The 14,782-nt window shown below is 38.7% G+C and overlaps 1 protein-coding gene across 1 annotated transcript in view; it reads left to right on the top strand.

The window, feature by feature from the left end:
- Positions 1 to 37: 37 nt before the first annotated feature.
- Positions 38 to 14,782, top strand: part of Zdhhc21 (zinc finger DHHC-type palmitoyltransferase 21) — a 48,962-nt gene continuing 34,217 nt past the window's right edge. The window contains exons 1-4 of the mRNA XM_059254484.1: positions 38 to 161; positions 5,404 to 5,549; positions 11,576 to 11,772; positions 13,133 to 13,231. Coding sequence (XP_059110467.1) covers positions 11,619 to 11,772; positions 13,133 to 13,231 — 253 coding nt within the window. The 5' untranslated portion in view covers positions 38 to 161; positions 5,404 to 5,549; positions 11,576 to 11,618. The remainder of the gene's footprint in view (positions 162 to 5,403; positions 5,550 to 11,575; positions 11,773 to 13,132; positions 13,232 to 14,782) is intronic.

Here is a 14,782-nt window from a genome sequence, read left to right as displayed (position 1 = left end):
GGAGACGGCGACGGCGGCCGTGCCTCCGCGCGGGCGCGCGGGCATGCCGACACCCACTCGGCCGGTCCCGGCGTCCCGGCTCCCGGAAGCGGAAGGGGAGCGCGGCCCGGCCTGGGCGGCGGAGGCGCGGAGCCGAGTGGAGAGCTGCGGAGCGGGCGGCGGTGAGTGTGGGCCGGCGGGCGGTCTACTCCTGCCGCGGAGCATCGGTCCCGCAGGCCGCGCGGCCCCTCCCGGGCCGGTGGATTGACTGGGGTGGTGAGAGAAATCCGCCGAGTTCTCCCCGGGACTCCGGCTTCCCTGCACCTCCCGGGCCCGGGCTGTCCGTGCGACCCGGCGTTTCATTCATTTCGAGGTTGCCGGGGTGCGGAGCTGCCGAGGGTCCCCTGGAGAAACCGTGCACCTCCGTTGACCTTCTCTCTCCTCTCCCTCGGCCACACCGGTGGTTTTGAGAAAATGGCTTTCCGCGTGGCAGCACTTTGCACTTGTTACCATTCTCTGTAATCGCTACCTGGACTTACACTGCAGTGATCGTTTAAAATTTATGGTCTTTCTCGAGCTGTATTTGGGTCACATTTTAAGATCCCTTATGAGTCAGTGGAAGATGTTTGTGTCTTCAGGGCTAAGAAGACCTGGTCGATTATTACTTGAAAATACTGCAGTCTAGCAGCAGTTCATAAAAGTACAGGAGGGGAAAAAAAAATCAAGGTCATTGTGGGTGGGTCATAAATCATAGTGTAAAATTGCAGCTCAAAATAAGGGCAAATAAGGGTAATTAAGTGTAAGTTAAAAAGACTTGTCAAATGGGTCCTCCACCCACTGCTAATATGTGCACCCCCCCAAAAAAAATTCACTACCTACTTTGTGGTAAAAGATAATAATAGTACTTGCCATTTGATGACTGCTTAGTATGAGCCGTTCCTAGATGAAAGGGTTTGGTGCAGTATCTCATTAAGTTCTTCCAGTGCTTGAGATTCACAGATAAAGTTCAGAGGGGTCCTCTGTTTTTCCTTAGTTGTGCCCTCTCTCAATAGTAAGGCTTTTGAAGAGGTGTGAAATCAGTTGGAAATAAAACAAATAGGATTTGGAGTTGAGGAAAGAAAAACCAGATTCTCTTTTGGTTTCTGTACTATCCAGCTGTGGGGTCATGGGTAGGTCAGGGATCCAGTTTATTTTCTCATCTATATATTTAGGTAGCCAGGCTAAACTTTTCCAAAAACCGTTTTTTTTAAAAAAGCCTTTCCATGTTTATTTGGCAAATGCCATGTTTTTAATTTAACACCTTTTGACATGGTGAGGGGACATTTAAAGCGTTACCTCATGGGAAAAAAATGCAAATATGTTTGTAGTACCAGAACTCTAGAATTCAATTTGGATGTAAAAGAGTGCAATTATACTAGACATCTTCAGACTGTGGAGATTTCTGTTAGTACTATAGGAGCTGTAGCTGGAAGAAACCAAATAGTACTTGTTCAAGAGAAACTGCTGTCTAAGTATGCTTTGTTTTATTAAGAAAATTTAAACACTTAAGTATCCACACATCAATATAGCAATTAGGATCCAGACAAAAGGAAGTCAGTCGATCATAACATTTGTTCTTATTCGCTTACTGCCTGATTCTCTAGTTCATAGTGGGTAATTCAGAATCATAACAGAAAAGCACATATATTAGTAAAGAAACTGAGAACTCTGGGAATGTCCACATGGAGCCAATCGAAGTGTTTTCAGCATAGGGTTTTACATTGAACACTATAACTTTGTTAGACATAACTAGGAAAGCAAAGGGATGTAGACTTTTTTTATTTAAAAAATATTAAGACTTAGACTCAACTTTTCAAATGTTCTAGAAATAAAAGAGCATTCATTTATCATCTAGTGGACAGTCAGTGTATAAATGGCTCTTATTGAAATTGAAAATGTTTGATCTCTGCCGCATATATTTGAGGGGGAGGGGAGGAAGAGAATGGAAAACAAAAGTAGAAAGAAACACGCCTCCTGTCTTGTCAGGATTATGATTTGTTGGTTGAGTCCCCAGTAATTTGTATCTTTTGTTTGTTTGTTTTTGTTTTGTAGTTGGAAACAGTGTTTCCATGTGTAGCCATTGCTGTCCTGGAACTCAGAGAGATCCACCTGCCTCTGCCTCTGCTGGGATTAAAGGTGTGCGCAAACATTGCCTGGCTAAGCTGTATCATTTTAATTGGCATATTTTTCATGTGTTAGGCAGCTAGCCAACCCAAAACACCTTATTATAATGGTAGTCTATTTACTTGTTTCCTGGTTTACATCTCCCTGGGGTAAATTGTGACATTTTCTGGGTATGTCTTTTGCATTATAAGGCTCCTTTTCTTCTGTAGTCATCTTAGGGTAGATTAAGCATCTTCCAGGACTGAAAAGGCTGGATGTAGATATCTGTGTATTGTACATGTGTGTGCACATGTGCACGAGTGCACACACACACACACACACACACACACACACATACACACACATGCCATAGATTGATCAGATTAGGTACAAATTAGTAGTGCTTGATGGTGATCTCCAGTTTCTGGTCTTAGGCCTTTTTTCTGTGGTTATAGAGTTCCTAAGTTGTTCAAAACTTGTGGGTTTTCATCGTTAGGAGCATTAGTATTAGTGTGCTTAACTCATACTTGTTTTGGTAAATTCTGCTATTGTGGGCAACCTAATCTAGCTTCCTTTTCTTCTCCCAGGATGTCTTGGCCCGGTGGCTTCTTGAAGGGCACTGGCTTACTTACTTTCCTACTTGGAAGAGCATGGGGGTCAACAGCCAGGAAGAACCTTACTTAGCTTCTTCATTTCTGGCTTTTACTTTATATGAACATGTGTTTTTTGTGTTTTTTTTTCCTGGTACTATTTTTGGAGGAAGGTTATTATTGAACCTGTCCCTACCCTACGTTAATGTTGCCTTTTGTGTTCTTGTACTCCCATGTTCCTCAGTGAAAATTCCCACAGAACTTCTGTATGGGCTGAAACAATGTTTGGTAGTCTGTCTTTAGTTGATACCATTCTACATCTTCCAAGTTATTTATTTATTTATTTTTGTTAGAGTTTACTGAAGTATGTAACTCTAGCTCAGTGTTGAAGTATGTTCTTGGTGGTTATTTCACTCATGAGACCAGTATACAGAACAGCAAATACATGTGAAGAGCAACAGCCATTGTTCAAATTCAGTGGCTGAAAGCCTTCCACAGAGTCCATTCTTGAACCGCTGGAGGTGCAAGGGTGGGACACTTGGACACTGCTGCACCCACACCTTCGGACTCTTCTTGGAGAGCTGTCTCAGAATGCCTTCCTTGCCTGGACTTGTTCCGAAGTCAAGTGCTGATTTCCATCCACACTTCACTCCCTAGTTTGACGTCTTGCTTTGTACTTGAGACTTGGAGTAGGGGCTTTGTTTCAGATCAAACCCATAGTTTTCTTTTTCTGCTTGAAAATCTATCAGGCAGCATGTGGCACACCTCTTTCTTTCCTGCATACTTATAATGCAACACAATGCCAGTGGCAAGACTGCAGTAACTGAAGGGGTTTTCCTGACTGTTTAGTTATTTTGTGTGAATGTGTGTATGCATGTGTGTGGGCGCATGCTTGCCATGGCGCGTTTGTATAGCTCGAGGACAATGTGAAGGAGTTGGTTCTCTCTTTCCACCATATGGGTCCGAGGGATTGAACGCAGGTCATCAGATTTGATGGCAGGTGCCTTTAACCCACTGAGGCATCTTCCTGGCCCTAAAGGGTTTATTATGACAAATAATTCCCTGGCTTTGGTAATAAACAAAGTACAAAGTAGATGGATGGCTAAATTTCTGTACCACTTTTATTGATGGGATACAGGCCTACTTTTTTCTAGTAATTGCTAAAGGTAGAAGCAATACTTTAATTCACTTCCCTTCAAGTTACCTTTGGGCAATGCTGCTTCCTTGCTAAGCAGCTTCTCACTGAAGTGTGACAGCAGTTGGCATTATTACCTCTGTTTTGCCATGTTACAATGAAGCTTGGAAAGTGAAACAAGGCTGTGCCACCATTTTACCTAGCTCCTTATTTTTAATGCCCATACAAGATTTAGGTCTACTTTGTTGACAATATGCTATCTGTGATATTTTAAAATTTGCATTAGCTTATTGGCTGATTCCTAGAGTCAGTCAGAGACTGGTATCTCAGAGTTAACTGCTATGATTAACTAATTTTTAGAGTAGAGTAAAATCAAAATAGCTTTGTGGGTGTCTTTAAAGATATCCATCTGCAACTTTGGTTTTTATTGTGGTATGTTTGAAAAATTATTTAAGGAGTTATTTATATTCTTTTAGATGTAGAGTGTTAATAGGTGTACAATGTTAATGTTTTATGACATTTTATAGTTCTGAGGCACTGGGATATTCTTATCCCCTAACTTTTGGATTTAGGGGCTAAGCTAGATATTACTTATATTCCACAGAGAGTGATGCCTTTCTTGATTTCAAGTCAGTAAGTGCCTGGGATTTGACTCATGGATGATTATCCTGTGCTCTTTCCTAATAATGTGACTAACAGAAAGTGCTGTGAGGAAGCCACTGTTGAGCTCCAGCCTTACAGCATTATTGACTTTGGCCATATTTCAAAATGTACTACACGTAATGCTCAGGATTTTTTTTTCCTGGGAAAAAATTTATTTACCATTGAGGGGTAGCAGCTCCTCAAGTTTGTCATAAATACTTGGCTTCTAAGACTAAGGCAAAGAGGAGACCCCTTTGAACTTGGTTAAAGTTAGTGGGAGCTGTGAGAAGGCTCAGTGCCTAAGAGCACCTGCTGTTCTTCCAGAGGACCTGGGTTTCTTTAATATCAGTGCTCTAGAAGATAGTATATAATTAATAACTTGGTTGAATAAAGGAGTGAATTGGTATATCCTAAAGTTCTTTATAATATTATCTTTTAAATCTTGAACTGTAGGAATTCACTTTTGTGGTTGACTCTCCATGGTTTTGTTACAGGAAGAAAATTCTTTTGTTAAAAAAATTTGAATGAAACATATATTTTACATTTACTCACTATTCATCAGTCATGCTTAGATACGTCTAGCTTCACATTTTGATCATCATTGTCCTGAGTCTCACCCAAGTGAGCTCAGAATGCACTGTGACTCTGCTTTGTGGCTAAGGAAGTTCAGTAGAGTCCAAATGCAGGACATAGGATTATTTGGTTTTATGGGAACTGAGTGATTTCAAAAAGGAGAGCTTCCAGGAATAATGGCCATGGGTGCTCCTGGGGGTGGGTGGAGTATGAATGCACACGTCAGGTGGGGTGGGATTGTCTTATTTCTGATTTTAACATACTTAGTTATTGGCATTTTCTCAGAATGACTACCTGCTTACTATTTTTATCTCTGAGCAGTTATTGTTAAACTATTCATAGGTACTTACAGGGAACTGTTAATGACGGGAGGCCCATATGATGGAATAAGTAAATAAAGAAATAAATAAAAGAATGACTCAAGAAGATAATACTTCTCAATGCAAGTGCCAGACAAAGTACAGCTCATCTCAGTGAATTTGCAAGTGGTAAGTGGGCATTTGATTTTACATGGGAATGTGTTTGCTTTCTGGGACATAGTATGTCCTTGGAATCTAGTGTTTAGCAGGTTGTTCATTTGCTAATGAAGAATTAAAGACAATTTAGACTTGTTTGACTTTTTTATTTTAAATTTTGACAGAATGTATTTTCTTAAATAAGACTTTTTCCATTAGAAACCTCAGAAACATCTTTTAAAATTATACATTTTACATTGTTTATGCAGATCGTTCTGTACCACTTTAAAAAAACTAATTTGAAGTGAGAAACCTCAAACATTTTGTTTGTAAGGTCACTGGTGTCTGTGCTTTAGGCTATTTCTATTTTTCAGTTGGTTGAAAAGAATTTAGAGTTACATGTCCTCACTAATAGACTCCAAAGAAAGTTAAGTATGTACAGAAAACATAAAAGTCATCTTCCTCCTTACTCTGTCTCCATGTGTTCTGTGTGGTCTAAAGAACGATCTGTGCTGGCCATGTGTTCAGTCCCGGGTGAGTGAGTATAGCGAGCAGAAGGAAAGGAATACCAAGAAGTGAGTAGCCAGAAGCAGCACTTGGCAGCAGACTGTCGTCACATCAGGATTTACACTTTACACTGTCCAGTAGCGACCCTGCAGTGGCTTGACTGAGATAGCAAACACAGGTGACGTCAAGCCATGGGCTTGCCGCGCCAAGCAGAAATCCATTGGGGAGTTGAGGCAGTCAGTGTACTTCCGGTTCAGTTCAGTCAGCATGTGAGCTTTCTCTCCATGGATGGTCCGCCCATGGCTGAACGTCCATTCTGAGTTGGAGACGGTTCACTTTCTACCGTTCTCAAAGACACAGAGTTTTTACTTTTAGGCAGTTTTCTTCCCTCCTTGTCACCGACTTAGGTTTTGGAGGACGTATGAAATAAGCGTGCTTGGGTCTGAAATGGGGTGTAACCCAGCTTCCCAGTGAGCTCAATCAGCACGGGGAGAGTTGAACCCATCTGTATCATGGATGAGCACGGTTAGCAGTTTGGTTACTGTTTCCTTCAGGCTTTCCCTGTCTACTCTGTAGAAATCTCTTCTATTTTGTCTAATAAAAACTATTATACAAGCTGCTCTATAATTTAGGCCCCCAAATTTTCACATTGAAAAAATCTAAACGAACATGGAAATAAATTTGGAGGTGTAACAGCTGGATGCCATCACTTGGGTTCTATAACTGATGGTCTGAACTTCATCATATACTCACTTGTCTCTCTGTCCATCCATTAGTCAACTTCGTTGTTATTCTATTTCAGAGTAACTTGCAGACATCAGAAACCCCACCTTCATACTTCAGTATTGGTCATTATTAACTAGAGTGCAGGATTGGCTTATAGTGTGTCTTTGTAAAGTGCCATGCACATAGCACAGAATGCCTTAATCTTAAATGTGCTTTTCCCAAGTTTGGTAAATCTATCATAGGCTTTAGATGGTACTGTACTTTAATGATTACTAAAAGTGTTGTATCTCTGTATATCCTTCTTCTGTCTACTTTGTACACTTGGGAGTGTGCTTTCATAGGTAGTATAAATAAAACTGCTGGGCTAAAGGCTTTCACGTTTTGATGGGTGTGCCAAATTGCCCTCTCAAGAGGTCTGTATCATTTACATGCAGGTCAGCAATGTATGGGAGTGCTCTTTTCCCTGTGCCTTCTCAACATATGAAAAAAATACCTAGTCACTCCACATTTCCTCATCAGTAATGACGACCCATTAGATTTTCTTTCTGTTTGTGAGTTGATGCCTCATATATGTACTTTGTTGCTTATCAGCCATACATACTATCATTGTGAACTAAAGGGCCAGGGAAGTTTGTATTAGCTTCGGATCGTGAGTTAAATTTAAACAGTAAGCAGAGTGCTGGGGATACTTCAGACATGATCAACAAATGATGAATATTTTTCATGCTTATGGAATAGTAATAAAACCAGTTTTAGCTAAATAGAAAACTTAAGTTTACAAATATATGTTTGACTTCATTTCTTGTTAGTTATTTTGGCTAATCCTTATTTTTCTCTAAATCTTCTGTCATTTAGTCATTTTTTTGTTATTTTTTTTTTCCCCTCAGTGACTCAAATCTTTTTTCTGAAGTGGCGCACTGAAGGTTCAAGACAGGAAAGATCGTATACCTTCAGAATAAACTGAACATTGTAAATATTTCCTCAGGGCAGTTTATTATAGTTGAATTATAATTTCTTTAAAAGTAGTTTGTGCTGTAGTAATTTACATCCATATGAAACTAGTCACTATACTATAGTCACCAGATAGCAATTCGGTGTTGACGAACCAGTTTATCAACTAGTCACTTCAAAGTTTGATTATGAGCTCACATTTAATATACAAATTAGCATGTGGGGATCGCCAGCTAATGAAAGTATTTGGCAAATGCCGCCCGTAAGCCTGAGCAGCGCTGTTCAGTTTGATTGTTGCTCAGAGTGTGTAATAGTTTCTGTCCAGCCATCAGCCACACCTGGTAGCCATCCACACTGGCGTGATCCTGCCACTTCACCAGTCACAGGCTCTTGGCTGTAAGCAGCTGTGGGCTCTCAGAAGACCACGGTTCTCCCGGCCTACTGTAAGGACCATGTGCCGCTGATTTTTACTGATCAGGTATTTGTTCTCAGTATTCAACAGTGTGTTCCCTATTTAATTTCTCTGGGCTCGGTCTTCGTGAGGATGCTGTTTTAGAGTTTCCCATCTATATATATTTTTATTCAGGGAAACAGACCCATCTTACGTGTAGTAGTTTCTGTTGTGAGGGATTGATCTTTAATAATAAGAAAACATTGTCACTTCAAAACTGAAGGAATTAAAAAACAGTTCAAAAGGTGAATAGATGATGATTTTCCTACTTGCTTAGCAGATTTGTATGTGTTTCTGTTTCTCGTGGTAACAAGATTAGGAATGTGAAATGAGTTTTCAGTCTTGGGTAGAACCAAAGCATGGAAAGCTGAAGAGGCAAATGAAGTTTGTACTGCTGAGTATGTTGGGAGTCAGAGCCTCTGTCTTTTCTTGTAGCCCTTGATAGTTACACAGCAAAGCCCCTGTTCAGCTTCCCATCCTCCCAAATTATTCTTTGGAATGTGTCTAACTATGTATGTATTTGTATTTGTGCTTCTTTAGTTTTTAGTGTGATGATTCCTAGGGAAATACACAATGTGCTTTATTCTCTCTGGTTTTCTTTACTTTAGCGACTCTGAACTGTCCTGTAAGTTTCTGACTAAATGGTCTTTTTAAAAGACCTAGGTTCTATTCCTATTTTAGCATTCTTATGAAAATACTGATTTGAGCTTTATCTGATTTAAATTGTTGAGAGTATTTTGTTTGATTCTTGCCATTTTTTCCCAAGGGGAAACTAGTACCTTTTAAATTAAATATATATATATAAAGTTAGTTTATTTTCATGGTTGTTCTGAGGATTGATATTAGGCAAGAAGTCTGGATGGAACTAGAAAATATCATCCTGAGTGAGGTAACCCAAACCCAGAAGGACAAACATGGTATGTACTCACTCATAAGTGGATACTAGATAGAAAGCAAAGAACAATCAGACTGCAACCCACAGAACCAGGGAGGCTACAGAGCAGGGGAGACCTAGGATGACTGTGGCTTATGTTAAGTTTTGGTTTTATTCAATTACTAGGCAAGCCTCAGTGAAACATTTCACTATTAGGATAAGAATTTATACTGTATCAAGCTGATAATAGAAAAATAAATAAATAAATAAAAATGGAAAAAAAAAGGTAAAAAAAAAAGAAGTCTACTGTTGCTTAGCTGAGTTCTTTTTCTTCTGTTGCTTCAGGAGTTGGGAGTTTCTAAGGATGAGAGAAGAGGTATTCTTTTTAACTTAAGTGGCCTTTGATCTTTGTTTTGGTAGCCTATGACCCCGCTGAGCACCCTAAAGGCCTTTGGTGGGAGAATCACGTAGTTGGGGGTATCATATCAACTGCAGATCTGAGAGTCATCTTTGTCTATTCTTTAACTCCTAGTAGTGAATCAATTAGTAAGGCTCACTGATTTGATTTTACTTCAATTGGTCTCTTCTCTAAAATTAATTTTGGCTTTTGTATTCTTTTATTCTAACTGATCTGTCTTTAACTTTAGTCTCCACATGAGTGTCAATAACGAAGTAGAAATTTTACTTAACCCCCATTTTAATAGCTTTCCTGTGGGTAAGAATAAAGTTTGAGCATTCTAAATGACATCTCTGTTTCCCTCATGGTAGAGCTCCTCTGTGTTCCCTGAGTCACAGTCCCTGGGAGGTATTATGACTTTTGGTGGCAGATTGTGACCCTCCTGTGATGCTCAGGTCAGAGTCACCCTGCTCTTGCCTCTCTTTGCAGTCCCTTGCCATGTTTTTTTTTTTTTTTTTTTTTTTTTGCCAAGGTAACTTCTACATCTTTTAAGATTGAGCTGTTTGTATCTGTTCCAGGAAGTCCTGCTTGAATCCCGATGTAACTAGGCCCCATCTTCTGTGCATTAAATGTCAACTTGTTCATAGATCTAGAACTTACCATAGTAAATTTAATCCCTTTAAAATGACTTCTTCTAACTGGACTTGTATATTTAAGAAAGTGGTTCTCAACCTTCCTAACGCTCCGACCCTTTAATATAGTTCCTGTTGTGGTGGTCTCCAACCATATATTTTCATTGTTGCTTCATAACTGTAGTTGTCTACTGTTATGAATTGTAATGTAAATATTTTTGGAGATAGAGGTTTGCCAAAGGGGTCATGACCCATAGTTGAGAACCACTGATTTAAGCAAAGATCATGCCTTATTAATAATTGTATCTACAGCTGGGCATTGCACTCCTTTAATCCCAGCACTCGGAGGCAGAGCCAGGCAGATCTCTGTGAGGTCAAGGCCAGCCTGGGCTACAGAGTGAGATCCAGGACAGGCACCAAAACTACTCAGAGAAACCCTGGCTCAAAAAACAAAAAAAGATAATTGTATCTACAATGTTTAGGAAACAGCTGGTACAAGTATAAGTACTGAGCCAGCAGCAGTCATCTTGGGTTTTGAGCCTTGTGAGGAATTATTCAGTGGCCCTAGAATGGGGTCTGGGAATCTCTCTCTCTCTCCCTTTTTTTAAAGCTTCCTAATTGATTCTGGTTTGCTGCAAGTTTGAGGATGACTGGTCTAATTTATTATTATACCACAATAATTTATGTCAGAGATGCCCTAGACTATATACAATAAACTGCTGTTTAATCTTTGTAAGTTATACCCACTGCAGAATGGATATGTTGTAGGTCACTTAATGGACATCACTTGTGATTGAAATTTCAGCTCACTTGGAGATTGCATCATATGGGGATCTGTTGCTGTTGTTAACTCTCAGCTGAATGAAAGTCCCATTTAAACAGGAGTCTTCTTTAGTTGATAGTAATGAAATGAGTTGGGCTTCATCCCACAAATTTTAATCATTTTAACTATTTGTAATTTTCACTTAGTTTTAGCATTTTAAAAATGGTTTATAACATTTTTCATTGCGGTTTTAAGTACATATACAGTCTTTATGTTTATATTTACATATATCCACAAAGTACTACCCAGATAAAGGTGCAGATGCTTTTGGCCCTTTAGCGGTTGAAATTCCTTTCCAGCTAGAACACACCTCTTCTACTGTAAGATAACCAGATTCGAGTCTGTGATGTTAGGCTCCTGGTTAAAGTGCTAAGACTTTTGTACATGTCTTTCGGTGGAATAGTCACTCTTTCTTTTGTGTCTACACATGGCATTTGTAGTTAAGGATAAAAAAGTATTTTCATTTGAGCAGATAATGCCAACTTTCACTTTTACTAGTGATGATTTAGAATGAACAATTAAAATTAAATTATTTGAAGATTTTAGTGAATTTTCTATTTGTTCCCCTAAATTCCTAGTGGACAAAACCTAAATATACAAAGAAAATTCAGTAAATGTTGTTAAGTAGTTTCCAGGGACACAGTTTTTCATTGAGTAATTTTTTCGTGTTAGTAACTTTCCCTTTTCCTCTCTCTTAGGATTGTCTTCCTGTGGGTTGGCAGGCAGTTCTAGGACTGCAGAATGGGTCTTCGGATTCACTTTGTTGTTGACCCACATGGTTGGTGCTGCATGGGTTTGATTGTCTTTGTCTGGTTATACAATATTGTTTTAATTCCCAAAATTGTCCTCTTTCCTCACTATGAAGAAGGACATATTCCAGGCATTTTAATAATAAGTAAGTTTCTAAGTCTTATTACCTTATATAAAGATTTTTTTTTTATCTCATTGTGAATGTTTTGAAGTACACTGTCTCCATGACTTCCTTTGAATATGCTATTTCAGTAGTACTGCTAACCTTTTACTTAAATTACAGTTGTATAAAACAGTAGCTTTTTTGGACTTGCAGAGTTAAGATTCTACCTCCATATTCATTTCCCTCTGAAAAGTACTTGAAGACCATTTTGTTAAGAGAAGCCTGACAGCAGTTTTATTTCTCTTTTGGATTTAACTGCAGATATGGGAGGTGATTGATTGATTGATTGATGTTTTGAGACAGGGCTTCCCTCTGTCACCTAGGATGGCTTCAAAGTTGCCATTCTTCTGCTGCCTTCTTCATGCTGGGCCCCAGGCATGTATCACTGTGCCTGGCTTGAAAATGGAGGCATTATTGAGAAGGGGATGGGATATATTACTGGTAGATGAGAATTTCATGACCCCAAAAATGACTCATGAGGTCATCCATAGTGTTTACAGCTTTCATGTTCTTCCCCTCATTTTGATCTCCTAAGAGCTATGAGAAATTATAATCCCTATTATACATGTGACAAGACTGATCCATATTGCTAGATATGATCATGTATACAGTAGTCCTAGCACTCAGAAGAGTGAAGCAAGAAAATGGTGATGCCTAGGCCAGCCTGAGCTCCATAGTAAGATGTACATCAGACAGACAAACAAACAAACACACTTACATTGCAGTCAGACACACATTCAGTGAACACTGTTTGCCTTTCATGTGTTCAATGTGTTGGCTTTTTAGTCCACTACAAAAGGCCCATGTTTTAACTTCAATTGTGTAATTATAGTGACTGAATCTCAGTTGCTCCTTAATATTATTTTTATGGTTACTTTAACATTCAAAAGTTTCTAATTCTTCATTTCTTAATTCTTAAGAGTACATCTCTTAAGATTCATCAAAGGAAGCAATTGAATTTCACTAATAATCAGGATAATTTTGAAGACAGAGTTGATGAAAGGTTAAATGTAGAATATTTTTTAAAGGCTGTTTTGATCCTTTTAAATGAGTCTATCTATTTATTTATCATTATCAGAGGTCACTGTGTGAAAGAATCTCATTTATTTTAAGTTTATCAGTTATTTTAGAAAATCATATTGAAATTGGTACATTTAGTGTAGTTATCATCTTGGCAGGACTATTTGATGAGTAAAAGAAATCCTCTTCATTTTAATATCTAGTCTATTGATAAAGTTATCTTGATGGGGCTGATTAAAATGCATTTTTTAAACTTTATGCTTGTTGATAAAACATTTTAAAATGTGAATGACTAATTTCTCTATTTAATTTCATATTATAGTATTCTATGGCATTTCCATATTCTGTCTGGTTGCCTTAGTGAGGGCCTCCTTAACTGATCCTGGAAGACTCCCTGAAAACCCCAAGATCCCACATGCAGGTAGGGTTCTCTTTAGGTTTATCCATTTTGCTGATGCTAGAATTATTAATATTTATTAACATATCTTATTACCTGTAATATATGGGTTCTGTAAGTCATTTGAAACCACTTTTGAAGTCTTTGCTAACATGTCTGTTTTCAGTTGCAAGACCCCTCCCCACTCCCTCCTTTTGACACTTTCCTCCTCACCCCTTAAATCCATATCTATTCTGAACATGTAGGTTCTTTTCCCCTCTGTGTGTGTGTGTGTTGTTGTGAACTGTGTCTCTAGTCTCCAGAAGAGTCTGCCACTTACAGCAAATAACTATCTGTTAAATGAAACAAATTACCTGAGAAATTCTGATTTATTTAAGAACAGGATTTTCATCTTGTGATATTGATAAGTTGCTTAGAGCAAATATTTTCAGTGTTATGGACACTATTTCCTGTCTTCTGTAGATTCTAACAACTTGATGAAGAATTGAAAACTTTTGATCTTGATATCAATTAAAGATAATTTTTATTATTCTGTTGCCAGATAGCCATTCAAATCACGAAAAAAAAAATGAAAATGGATTGTTTATTTTGTTATATGCCACGTACAATAGAAGCTCACTTTTATCTCTCTTGAGCTCATTTTATTATTTCTATGTTAACTTTTAGAGTTCTGTACTTTTCTATATGTTTTTGTAGTCCATGTTGGAACCAGAGCATTTTCCATAGTTATTTAGTGGTTTCCTAATTTGTACTTTAAATTACCCAGAGAGCTTTAAAAAAAATCTCACTGTCCAGGTCACAGCCTGTATTAGTTAAATCAGAATACTTGGGCACTGACACCGGTGTGTGTGTGTGTTGAAAGATTCTCCCATGGTTTCAGTGTGTAACAGAGCCTGGGAACCAAAGTGATAATTCCATGTGAAATGAGATTGACAAGTCACCACACAGAGCTCTCCAGAAATCCTGGTTCTTGGTTTTTGAGACCTGCCATTCAGAGCCTTACTTGGTGCACAAATGTATAGATTAGATAGGGGTTTCACACTGATGTTTGTATTGCTGTAGCATTGTATTGAATATGTGATTTTTATTCACACAGAGCAGTAGCAGCACAGCCTCTCAGCAGCTAATGTGCATTTCTTTGGGGGTAAGAACAGAGAGGTGGTACTCCGTAATCCTCTTCCTCCCAGGCAGTATATCAGAAAGATGTCCATATCATATTCCTATGTTGCTACTTCAACACTGAAGTCCAGTAGCCCCAGAACAAAGAAACAGGCCTTTTGTAACTCCAGACCCACTTCTGAGGAACACTTCTGTTTGCAGTGTTCACACACTCAAATATCTATAGGTTCCTGACACAGCTAGTCCATAAAAGACAGTGTAAAGGGAGTGGCCATGATTCAGCTATTATGGAATTGTCACCCAATTAAATTACTAGATCTTAAAATTTTAGAAGAGAAAAATGGGCACATTGCTAAGTTTTTGTCATTACAATGAAATACCCAAGGTAGGCAAGTTTTATGAAGAAAAGATTTATTTAGCACACATTGACATGAGAAGGCTTCCATCAAACATTAA

The sequence above is a fragment of the Peromyscus eremicus genome, chromosome 2 (assembly GCF_949786415.1).
Source record: "Peromyscus eremicus chromosome 2, PerEre_H2_v1, whole genome shotgun sequence".
Classification (NCBI taxonomy): Eukaryota; Metazoa; Chordata; class Mammalia; order Rodentia; family Cricetidae; genus Peromyscus; species Peromyscus eremicus.
The sequence above is the reverse complement of the archived record's forward strand: the minus strand, read 5'-3'. Positions and strand labels throughout refer to the sequence as shown.